We start from the raw sequence: 12,758 nt of genomic DNA on the forward strand, positions 1-12,758 counted from the left end.
CGTCTAAATATCTTCTATGGACTAAGAATTCTTTTTTGGTTTTTGTTAGGATAATTTACACATTAAAAAGTATATAATGATGGTCTGAGAGGGGTAGATCAGTTATTGAAATATTATTGATATTTAGTCCAGTTGTTATCACTAGATCTAGTGTGTTTCCGTGCCGGTGTGTTGGGTCTGTTATGTGTTGAGTTAGATTGAAACTGTCAAGGAGATTTAAGAGCTCAATAGTTCTTGGGTCTGCTTTTTTATTTACTTGGATATTTAAGTCTCCGTTTAAAACTACTTTGTCATATCTAGTGACACATAGTGATAATAGTTCAGAGAATTCTTGTATTAATATTGGCGAGTGCTTGGGTGGCCGATATATAATAACAAAAAGTATTGATTCGGTTTGAGCTCTATAGCAAGATATTCATATGATGTGAATTCACCTAGCTCAGTGATTTTGAACAACAGTTTGGAGGAGAAAATAGCTGCGACTCCTCCACCTTTTTTTGATGTCCTTGAAACTTGGTGAAAGCTGTAATCAGGCGGACACGCTTCTATCAAAGTTGCTGTTGCCGTGTCATTGTTTAGCCAGGTTTCTGTTAGACAGATGCAGTCTAAGTTGTTTTCTTTGACCAGATCATTAACTAGGAATGTTTTGTTATTTAGTGATCTGACATTTAGAAGGGGCCAGTTTCATCTGTGGGGTATTAACAGATAAAACATGGGTAGATAAATCTGTTGGAAGAATATGGATAGTTCTGTGACTTCTAACACTAGTTTCAGGTTTGTAACCATGCATTTTACCATGCCATTTTCTGTTTGTGATGATGACCGGTATGTCCAATGAAATAGCATGGTGGCTGTCCTAGCGTAGCTTTTCTTTGGGAAAGTCTCTGTCACTGAGCTGTTCCATCACAAGGGAATTCATCCGGGGGGTGCAGATCTGTGCAGGGCCCATGTCCTTGCAGGAGGCTGTTTGAATGTTCTGTTCCATGGGAGGTTGTTTGGGATGCGTCAGTCAGCTTAGACACAACAGGGATAGGGAGAGAAGCTTGATTTGTGGTCAGGAGCACGTGATTGATGTTTGCTGTTAGTAGTCGAGATCCTCTACGGTTTGGGTGAAGTCCGTCAGCTTGAAAACGGTCTGCACAGTTCCAGAACACATTGAAGTTATCGATAAATCTCAGTTTGTGTGTCAGACAGACAGATGCCAACCATGTGTTGAAGGATAGTAGTCGACTGAAGGCTTCTTTTCCTCTGCGAAAGCATGCGATCGGTCCACTGATACATCTTGATATCTGTTGAGTGTGTTCAGTAGCTGGGTGAAATGTTTTTTAAGCATCTCAGTGCCAGTTTTCTTGTGTAGGATATCAAACGAGCCAATGTGGATGATAATCTTAGGGTTGTTTGGTTTATTGTTGAGGATTGTTTGTACCTCTGAGGACAGTTCCTCGACAGATGTGTTGCTAAGACAAATATTTTCTGTCTTTGCCAGTTTAACATGTGCTGTCATGGCATCTCCAATCAAGATAGTGGCCATATGTGGTGTTGTGTTTGCATTTCTAACGTTTGCCTTATCAGTAGCTGCGGGGCCAGTTCTTATCTTATTTGGGTTAGCAATGATAGGACCTTGTGCTAGACCAAGGTTAGACACTGCGTTAGTGCTAGCAGTAGATTCTATAGTGCTAGCAGTGTTAGCTCCTCTAAGTGTTGATGGGCTGTGGGTAGACTTAGCATACCTTGGATCTTGATAATCCTGTGATATTGTTGTCTGATTAGGCTTGATAGGGGGTCGAACAGCGCCCCGAGTGGTCCGAGAGGGGCTTTGAGTGAAATGGGGGACTCCCGGTCGCAGCAGACGATGATGTGTTGGATTTGCATGTGTGTAGTAGCTACCATCATGGTGTGTCGGCGATCTGGGCCCTTCATGTTTGTTAGCTGCGTGGCTAGCACTCCTGTGCCTCTTCGCCTTGGATTCCACACACAAGGGAGAGAAAGTTCCCAGTGGTTCAAAACTGTTTCTGAGTGTGACAGGAGGAGAGGTGATGCGGGAAGAGTTTGTGCCTCGCTTTTTTTGCTGTTTATCCTTGGTGACAGTCCCATCTCTGATGAAGGTAGAAGCGGCGCTAGGCCTCTTTGGTTTAGCGCCGAGAGCAGGCCATGACTCATCCGGTCCAACGGCTGGTGGAGAGAAAGCTGGTTCCAAGGGTGGCTCATTGGCAGGTAGCTTAGCCTCCGGGCTAGGTAGCATGGAATCTATGAAGTCTTCGGTCTCTCTGATATCTAAGAGGGTTCTGACTCTTAGCTCCAGTTCGACTATCCTCTGAGTAAGTTGTTTGCAGTCATTACAAGCCATAGTTCTACAGGGAACAAGCTTTAGTTGGCTTGCCTGTGGTCAGTCTTGGAGGGCAGCCAAAAATACTTCTGTTCTCCTTGGGCTTCAGTCCTGTCAGGTTGTTCCTTTTTGTAGTATTTGATTTTGAGTAATATCTTCAAAAACTATCCAAATGATTGAAACTTCAGAGTATTTCTCCGTGAATAACTAGACAATACGATAGAAGCCAAGCAGGGAAGCAAGCAGGGAAGGTCAGGGGGAGGAGAGGGAAAGAAAATGCAACTGCCTTCGTTGAGAGCGTAGTAGTGATAGTTGTGTCAATGTCTTTAATGCCACAGCCTAAACTTGATGTCAAAAGAAACGTTTTTCATTTCCGGCGCATTCAAACAATCCCCTTAAGTTTGGCTAGCAACAGCAGCTAGGCTAGCTTAGCACAATTTACCGAGGTCAGCTTCTCCACCGTGCAGGGCTCTAGTCTAAGATCAAATGGTCGTATTTGGCATTGTTACTGACAATGATCGCTTCCAGCAAACTTCTTTTGAAGAGCCATTTCCCGCTAAATAAATGTCAACCTTATTGAAGTTTTTTGGGGGCATATTTTCAGTTAGTAGATGGTACTGTTTCAATCGTTATTCTATCTAATACTGCCGGTGACAAAGTTGTTACTTAGAATAGCTTGTTTCTAGGGGGTTCAGCTTGTTTCAAAGGTGGTTCTTAATGAATGAATGCAATATGAGTGGGCTAAATGCTTGAAAATATCACTACTGTAGACAGGGTAGGACTTGAGCAGTAGTCTACAGATTCAAAGTGTTTTCTTAGATTCTTTTTACAAAGAAAAAATCAGACAATCATATTTGTTTTGGTTTTCTACAACTATTAAGTTATACGTTTTTTAAATAATTATAACTTAATAATTATAACTTATTATATTTAGAAGTAATAAGTAATGAAGTTGGAAAATAGGACTAATATAGGCTACGTGGTAATTATAATGTACAACAGTTTGATCGCACATGCAGCGCGTCTTGTTTATAGGCAACATATGGAAAGGCCATTAAGGCGAGAAAGATTTGTCCGTCATCGCACAAATCCACTGTTAATTTGATTGGTGATCGATTTCCAAGCTGATTGTTTCTGTTTGTTTGTGTTGATAGCCTATTATAAAATGTCCCCGTGAGCACGCTTCTATTCTGAGTAAACAACTCTAGAAGTTTTCTAATTTCTCTATCAGAAATTTATTTTCTTTTGTTTTGTTTTTTTTAATCCATGGCTTGTTTTGAAGGGAGATAGGCCAGCTATAGAGTGCGCTTTGGATAGGCTCATAAATGGGTTGCTTGGCAACGATCGACGCTTTCGCATTTTCAACAAGGACATGCATCTTAAAACCAGGCGTAGCTACGACCGTGGTCTGTCAAGCTTGGTGCACTTGGTGTAAATTCAAATCACAAAGTCGGACGTAGCTAAGACCGACGTAGGAGTTAAGACCAATTTTTTTACGCCTAGCTGGTGCACTCGGCTTATCAGCCTGGGCTGCGTTTCCTGATAACGATGGTTTTTGCTCGATCGTAGCAACGATCGAGCAAAAAACTAAACCATCGATATTTCTTACGTGTGTTTCCCAAACATGCTCGTAAGGAGTAGGCTAATCTATGCACTTTCAAGAGTTACGAATTTTCAAGAGACACTTTAGCTACAATGTCTTTAGGAATGGCCAGTAAAACTAAGATTCGTCCTACGATGGATTCTACGATCAACTTAGGCTTACGACGCTTTCGGGAAACGCACCCCTGGGCTCGCCTCTGTTGAGTCCCTTGCTTTGTGACGCGTTTGACGTCAAATACGTCACAAAGCGAGCAGCGAGTGCTGCTTCCTGTGGCAATGAGCGCTTCTGCCTCCGGAGCAAACATCGCATTTAAGTTGTTTTTGAAGCAAATACTGGATCGATTAAAAAAATTACAAAACGTTTGTTTTGGGGGCAATTTTTGCCCCTCTCCTAGTAAGTAAGTAAGTAAGTAAGACTTTATTTATATAGCACATTTCATACAAGAATTGTAGCTCAAGGTGCTTTACATAAAATCAATAAAAACAATAATACAAGTGATAAACAATTCAAACAAAAATAAAAATCCCAATAAGATCTCTGTTCAAGAGAGAAACAACTTTAAAAAGTAGGAAAACTTTTTGAGATAAAATTTTTAGATAAAATTACTTAAATGCTTCGGTAAAAAGGTAGGTTTTAAGCTGTCTTTTAAAAATGTCTAGAGTGTTTGCTTCCCTAATATTTATGGGTAATTTGTTCCATAGTTTTGGGGCGTAATTGACAAAGGCCGAATCACCAATCTTCTTATGACTGCTTCTGGTGACCTCTAATAGGCCTGCATTTGATGATCGCAGTGTTCTAGCTGGTGTGTAGTTTATAAAGGAGTTAACAATGTAGCTAGGTCCTTGTCCGTGTAGAGCTTTGTATGTGAAGAAAAGGACCTTAAAGTCAATTCTGAAGGTAACAGGGAGCCAGTGTAAAGTAGCTAGGACAGGACTAATGTGTTCTCTCCTTTTAGTTTTGGTTAATAATCTAGCTGCAGAATTTTGAATGAGCTGTAGTCTTTCAGTGGTTTTCTTGGGAAGACCAGTGAAAAGTGCGTTACAGTAGTCCAGCCGGCTGGATATAAAAGCATGAATTAACTTCTTTGCATCATTTTGGTTTATGAATGGTCGTACCTTTGCTATATTCCTCAGGTGAAAGAAAGCTGTTTTGGTCACTTTATTAATGTGAGAGTTGAAATTCAAATCTGAGTCCAGGATTACACCGAGACTCGTCACCTCTGGTTTAAGACAGGGGGTTAAGCCTCCAAGATTCTTAATAAGCATCTCTCTTTTGGATTTGGGGCCACATAGTAGGACTTCGGTTTTGTCTTCATTTAATTTAAGAAAGTTATCATTCATCCATTTGTTTATTGCCAACAGGCACTTGGTAATGGAATTGATGGCCGTTGCATCGTTGGGTTCAGTGGATATATATAGTTGTGTGTCATCCGCATAGCTATGGAAATCTATGTTATGTTCTCTGATTATGTCGCCGAGTGGTAACATATAAAGAGAAAAAAAGTAATGGACCTAAGCAGCTTCCTTGAGCAACCCCGTAGCAGTTCTCATGTTTCTTGGACCTATGGTCACCTAAACTAACATAAAACTTCCTTCCTGTGATATATGATTTCAGCCAGTTCAATACACTATCCGTGAACCCAATAAGCTTAGTGATATCAGGGGCAAAATTGTATTTCTTAGGGGCATTTTTGCCCTTTGCCCTCGTGTATTTCCGACGCTGACTGTAGAAGGGAAAAACTTAAGGTGACGTTTAAGTCATATAGGTTAGGTTCATTCTACATTTACATTTAGTCATTTAGCAAATGCCCGTATCCAGTGCGACTTACAGTAAGTACAGGGACATGCTACACTTCACTTTTTGTATTTTGAATTGTACATGAGCAGCAACAAATGTAGGCTATGCTTTTAAATCTATGCAATGTTCATAAATAATAAGTAGGCATTTTTATATAAAATATACAGAAATATCAGTTGTAAAAATTACAGTTAATAAACGGACCCATCTGCAACCGATGCAAGCAAGCACACCCTACAATTCCCCCACAAATTGTACCCTCTCTAGTTGTTTTTATTTTCTCTCTAGTAGTCAGTAGTTATTATGCAAAGAAAAGGAGATGGTCCTGAAAATTCCAGTGTTCCATCAAGGTAGTAAGGAATGTATAATACATTACAGCACAATTCTTGAACTGTCATCACCAGCTGCGTCACGGGCACGGCACTATCTATAATTCCAGTTATTAATATTTGTTGCATCTTAATCACCGAATGCATCACGGGCACTGTGCTCTAGTGAATATAGCAACAGGAACAATGTTCGTAAGACTTTATAAAGGATGCATGTCTTAAAGTTATGTATTATTCTTATTAAAGTTATGTATTGTGCTTATTAAAGTTATGTCTTATGAACTCAGAAGTGTGCTCAGGCTTAAACATTGTGTCTCACACAGGGTGTGGGAAGCAGGCTGTACTTTGTGTCTTAATCTCTCCATTTCAGAAGCACCTTGAAACCGGGCTGAGACAGCACCCGAGCAGGTGGGATGCGTCGGCAAGAACAACTCCCTGATGCACGAGCTCAACCCTCTTTTCATCTTTCTGTTTTAATTGCACTGTATAAATATCTGCTGGGGAGGGACAGATAGCCAGTTGGACTTTGTGAACCAACCCAAACTCTGTTGCGGGTAGGAAAACGTAGACAACCCCAGAGCTCTGTACTTGTTGATTTCCAACTGCTGCATTAAAGCTGATATTATCGGACCTCTGCGACTCCAGAACACTCTTTCTAGAACACAGACTTGTGTCATTGAACACCATCATTACATATTGGAATAGACACAACAATTAAAGTCCTTCACTCCACAGCTGTTTAGGAAGTCAAACGGCGACAAAACATGTTCGGCACTCCCCTTGATCAAAAGTCTTTCTATAGGTGAAACTATCTGACTACTAACCTGAACTTAATTGCCACAGCCTAATCTTTGTCAATCTGTCATGAAAATAATTAATTTCAGCCTAAACCGTACAACGGAACGTTACATCGAATTCAACCAACGCAATCGCTACCAAGACGGACACAGCAGTACTAGTCTAGTACTGTACTGTAGTAATACAATTTACTGGGGCAGCTTCTCCACACAGGGCTACATCGCATTTTGCGGTGTTACTGACAATGATTGCTACCAGTGAGCTTTTTATGAATGTCAAGCTTATTTACATTTTTGTGGTCATATTTTCAGTTAGCAGATGGTACTGTTTGAATCGCGATTCCATCTGAGATAGCTACTGCCGGTAACGTCGTTGTTAGAATAAGCTTCAAAGGGGGTTCTTTATTAATCAGACCCTCCAGGAAATCGTCAGTGACATAACAAGTTTGGCTGTTCAGGTCTCTGCCAATAGCCTACAGCCCAACGCTAGCTATCTGAAATAGCCACACTTATGTACTTTCATTATGGGGGGTCAGATGGCTGAGCGGTTAGCGAGTCGGGCTATTAATCGATTCCCGGCTGTGCCAAAATGACGTTGTGTCCTTGGGCAAGGCACTTCACCCTACTTGCCTCGGAGAGAATGTCCCTGTACTTACTGTAAGTCGCTCTGGATAAGAGCGTCTGCTAAATGACTAAATGTAAATTATTTTCCCCATTGATAGATAGCCAGCCACTTAGCCTACTGTTGCCAACTTGATACCGGTTTATAGCTAACATACCACATAAAGGCAGACGTATGGTGTAGCGGTGGCAGTGATTGCAGATGTAGCGACATAGCGGTGGCAGTGATTGTTTGCTTTGCAGACGTATTGTGTAGCGGTGGCATTGATTGCAGACGTAGCGACGTGGCAGTGATTGTTAGCTTTGCAGACGTAGTGACGAAGCTAATGCAATGTTTACAAAGATAACGTCGCCACTACGTCACCGCTATCAAAGTTCCCACACGCACTACGTCGCCACCCTCACCCCCATTGGGAACCAATGATAAAGAGGCTGAGATGACACGGACATTGTGGGCAAAGCTTGTCTACATGGTATGCTGTTCAGGCGTACGAGGGCACTTGTCATCCCCCATAGACCACCAGACTCGTCGGCAATGTTACTAAGACAAGCTAGTTTGTGACATCATATGCAATACCTGGCAATAGCAAACTAGCAGTATTTTTTGCCACAAAAATATTTCTTAAACCAAGCAACTGAACATTCTCCAAAGTCATAGCAACGCTATTGTAATATATTGTAATACCAAATATATGTGACATAACAATAGTGTGCCTTACTGATAGCAAGGACAGTAATTATATTTCACACGTGCATGATTATACAATATATAATAAGTCCTTGTGTACAAATTGAACAACGTAAATTGAACAACAGTCAGCTGCAAGATAGAATTAAAACAGAGGCAAAGAAGCCACACGCGAGACAGTTTCTGCTTGGACAGCGCGGACTAACTGTCCGCGCACTTGAGTTCTGCTAATGTGAGACCACATGGCTTTTGAAAATTTGGGGGAGGAAAAAAAGGGAGACACTGGCCGTCTTATGATTCATCACTTAAATGACTCAACGTTTTTAAGTGACATAAATGTGACCTGATAGTTTAACTCGGACACTCAAAAGATTTTTGTATATGCAGTCTGAGCCCTGATACAATATTCAGATAGAACATTGCAAATTGAAAACTATTACATTTGAGTTGGCACTGATATCGCTCCATGGTTCATAGCGCATCTGAAGATCCAGTGTGCTTCTAACTGTATACACATAATATTGTTACGTGCACGCCTAGTGGCAGGGTGTTAGAGGGATGGTTCATATTCCTTTCTCGGAAGTAACTTTTAATTGTAACACTTTAGTGGCATGGCGGCCTTGCACATGGTGGTGATGGAAAGGGGAGTAGGACTACGCCCTGTGTCCTGATTGGGGCCCAGGTAATCATGGGGAGGGGTTTAGCCCTTTTGAACTCCCGGATGGCGGAAAGATGGGGGAACATCAGAGTTTGTTGTGGGCGGATGTAATCCATCAATGCCGAATGGTTGTCTCCTGGGTTTCTGTTTCCCATCTGCGGTTGTTTCCCAACTGCCTGTCCACCTGTCCTTGTGTAACGCCGTGCTTAATGTACATATATATATAAACTGATCGAATCTACCAACCGCGAGCGAGCTGTTCGCGGAAAGGAACAGCGGCTTGAGCTGTCCCGGAGACTGGGGTGGGAGTCTACCTGGCTGGGGGTGAGTTTTCCTGCTTCTCCTTCCCAGTTTCACCTGTCGGGGCCCGCCGCTATTAGCCATAGCATCGGTGACAGTCTGCTAATATTCCCCCTAGACAACGACGACCGTAACAATTGGGGAGCTCGTCCGGGATCTGAATATCAAACTGTTTGGGTAATTATATTAGCTAACAGGTAGGGTATTTATTATTTCTAACCATATTATTATGGTTAGACTAGACTAGTACCGCATTTTTAGCTACAGCTCAGTTTGTTTTGTCGGGCTTGTTGCTAAGTAGCGGATCTAGGTTACGAAGTCAGGAGCTAGTCATGCTAGATGAGTGTTAGTAGCCGGTAAGGTGATTGAGTTTGAGTATTTTTGACGGCAGTTACTCTGCACTTGGAAGTGGAGGTTATAATTTATCCAGGTTTTATGTTGACGGTCTTGGACTGTGTGAATTGGTCTGGTTTCTGCCTGGGGCCTTCGTGCGGAAAGGGAGGAGCAGGAATCTAGGGAGCTGCTGGCCCAGTTGGAGTTAGGACGAGTGAAGGCCACAAGAGGGGGTGCCCCTTTGGAGAACCGTTTGGTTGTCCGCTCCACCCTACCTATGTACCAATGTTCTCAGAGGAGGATGTGGATACTTTTTTTTGCGACTTTTGAAGTTGTGGCTCGGGAATGCAATTGGCCCGAAGCTAAATGGCCTCTGCTGGTGCAGTGTGTGTTGAAGGGCAAGGCACAAGTGGCCTTTGCAGTCTTGGATCCTCGCCTGGGGTTGGAGTATGAGGCCTTGAAAAAGGCTGTTCTGACTGTCTATGGTGGCGTTCCAGAGGCCTACCCACAGCAGTTTCACTCAGTGAGACGTAAGGAGCTTGAGTCTCACCTATATTTGTCTAGGAAATTAGGGGTAGCGTGCGAACGCTGGTTGAAGGCCACAGAAACCTACGATTTTGAGCAACTAAAAGAGTTGATGCTACTGGAGCCAGGGCGGTTTAGATATACCTCCTGGCAAAAGAAATCTGGCACCCAAGGCGAGATCGATCGAGATGTCGTCGTGGTCCCCAAAGGGAAAATGTTCTCCCTTTCCAGCTAAATCAAATTCATAACATTTAGTCATTTAGCAGATACTCTTATCCAGAGCGACTTAAGGCCGCAATATGCTTCTCCGACTCTGTTTACGGATGGGCGGGCTTACGGATACGGACGGATAGACTGCGTTTATGGTTCTCCGTAGGCTGTGGGTGCTGAAAACAATTCACCGCCAGAAGAGTAGGTGGCTGGTTTTTAGTAAGTCATCGTCGAGTGTTTATTTACCTATGTTATCAAGAAGTCGGAGCAAATTGACAAATTAGCCATTTCATGAATAAAATACGCACATTTTCAGCAACTACACTGCCCATTTCTCGTCACATTTTAATTCAGATGCTGATTTACATGTACTGTTTAGCTGAAATGAATTATAAAAATTTACAGCAATGGCGGTCAAAGGATTCTGTTCGTCCTGTTTATCACGGCAACCCCGCCCCCGCCCCTGACTCAAGCGGTTCTTAATGCTGACCAATAACAGCCAAGGGGGTATCCGTAACTATCCGAAATTACGACGGATAGTTAGAAAATTCAGGAGGTGCACGTTGAGCTCTCCGGGGCTCTCCGAGGGCTCTCCGAGAGCTCGGAGAGGGCGTTCACCATAGAGGAGGGCGTTCCCATGTGTCCGTTTTTTGGAAAATGGAGAACCATATATCGGCCTTTACAGTAAGTATAACCATCATGATAACCATCTGACTGATTGTGTCAACAAGATTACTGGAGTCGTGAAGCTTCACCTGTGGAGTGACTGTGTGCTTAAAAAACTTGCGCAGAGAAAGTAGCATAACAAAGACTTAGCTGGGAGATAAATATCCGTAAAGGAAACTGCTTCCTAGACCTTGTTTTATCAACGTTCAAAAGTTTATGTTAAACAAATACATTAAGGTATTTAACATATCATTCAATAAAATTCTCTGTTTTTAGAATAAAGAGCGACCACTGGTGGGGTACACCGTCAGTTGAATAGAACCCCGTTGTTTACCCCGCTCCTCATCTCTCTCCACTGGCTACCTATCATGGCCCGTATCAGATTCAAGACCCTGGTATTGACCTTCCGAGCAGTGAACGGGACTGCACCCGTCTACATCAAGTCCCTCCTGCAGCCTTACACCCCCACCCGTCACCTACGGTCTTCTTCAGACAACCGCCTGGTGGTCCCACCGCTCAAGACCGCCCGGTCCCAACACAAGCTCTTCTCCTGTCTGGCCCCCCAGTGGTGGAATCAACTCCCCACCTCCATCAGAGATACTGACTGTCTCTCCACCTTCAAGAAAAGGCTCAAGACACACTTGTTCCGGGAGTACAACGGTACTTAGGAATGGTTCGCTTGACCCGATGTTAGTTTCCTCAAGGATCACAATGACTCTTGCTTAGAGACTTGTTGCTCTTGTGGTTAGTGGTAACTGTTTCAAATTTTTGTTCTCGCTGTGATATATTGTTTTTATTACTGTTGCTTGCTTTTTTCCACAGGTACACTTGCACTTATAGCGGTTCATGTTGTTTAATTGTAACTTGTTTATCTACATGCTCTTATGGTTCTTCCCTTTGGCACTTACTTTGGTTATTCACAAAGTGTGCTTCATGTTTTGGCTACTCGCAATGTTTTTTGGCTATCTTGTTGTTATGATCAGTGACCTATGCACTTTGTAAAGCTCTTTCTTGGAAGTCGCTTTGGATAAAAGCGTCTGCTAAATTAATAAATGTAGAACAATATCAATGCTGTTAATCGGCCTCTATAACTTTACTATAACCCAAAGCCTCTCATCTATAGGCCTATTACCATATTTCTTACAAATACCCCTTGTATTACCAAATACCCCTAATTCGCAAGTGCTTCAGAACAAGATTTACATTATTATATTATATATATTATGCATTCTTATAAACAAGACAAAAATGTTTTTTCACCGTGTCTTTGATGGTTATGTAAGGGTCCTCTTCATTTGTGCTAAACACTGTAAGTCCAGCCAGACTGTCACCAAGGTTGGAAGTAACTGTGCCATATTAAAAACAAATACAGAGTACAATAAGATGATACAAACAATGCAGGGTTCTGTGTGACCAATTTCTCTTAGCATATTGATAAATTACCAACCTATTAGCAATAGCACACAGTATATAGGGTGTTTTGTGTGAGTGACACAAGGATCTGGTGTATATTAACTCAAATAAAAAAGACAGAGGGACAGAAAGTGCACTTTCTTCTAATGCAAAGAGAAACTCAATATTAATATACCGGCTACAATCAAACCATAATATTATAACCACTCTTACCTGTGTCCTCCTCGTCATATTTATCCAAGCCATACTCCGCTAACTCATCTTCTTCCCTTCCTGCTTCATTTTCATCCTGTTCTGGTTCCTGTTTTCGGGCAGCCTCTGCCTCGTCACTCGTCTCCTGCCCACTGGCCATACCCTCATCATCTTCCTCCTCTTCTTCATCCCTACGTTCACTAAGAATAGAGAATGTACATATTTAAGGTTATAAGGTGAAGAGTAAATACTATTAACAGTGATGTTTTACTCAGTCATAAAGAACTCCATGAGAAGATG

The 12,758-nt window shown here is 42.2% G+C and overlaps 1 protein-coding gene across 1 annotated transcript in view; it reads right to left on the reverse strand.

Annotated features, from left to right (window-relative positions):
- Positions 1-12,758, reverse strand: part of pwp1 (PWP1 homolog, endonuclein) — a 95,977-nt gene that overhangs the window by 76,604 nt on the left and 6,615 nt on the right. The window contains exons 3-4 of the mRNA XM_067254052.1: positions 12,480-12,658; positions 12,114-12,199 (exon numbers count right to left, since the gene is read on the reverse strand). Of these exons, the coding sequence (XP_067110153.1) occupies positions 12,114-12,199; positions 12,480-12,658 (265 nt within the window). The remainder of the gene's footprint in view (positions 1-12,113; positions 12,200-12,479; positions 12,659-12,758) is intronic.

The sequence above is a fragment of the Osmerus mordax genome, chromosome 17, assembly GCF_038355195.1.
Source record: "Osmerus mordax isolate fOsmMor3 chromosome 17, fOsmMor3.pri, whole genome shotgun sequence".
In the NCBI taxonomy this organism is placed as follows: domain Eukaryota; kingdom Metazoa; phylum Chordata; class Actinopteri; order Osmeriformes; family Osmeridae; genus Osmerus; species Osmerus mordax.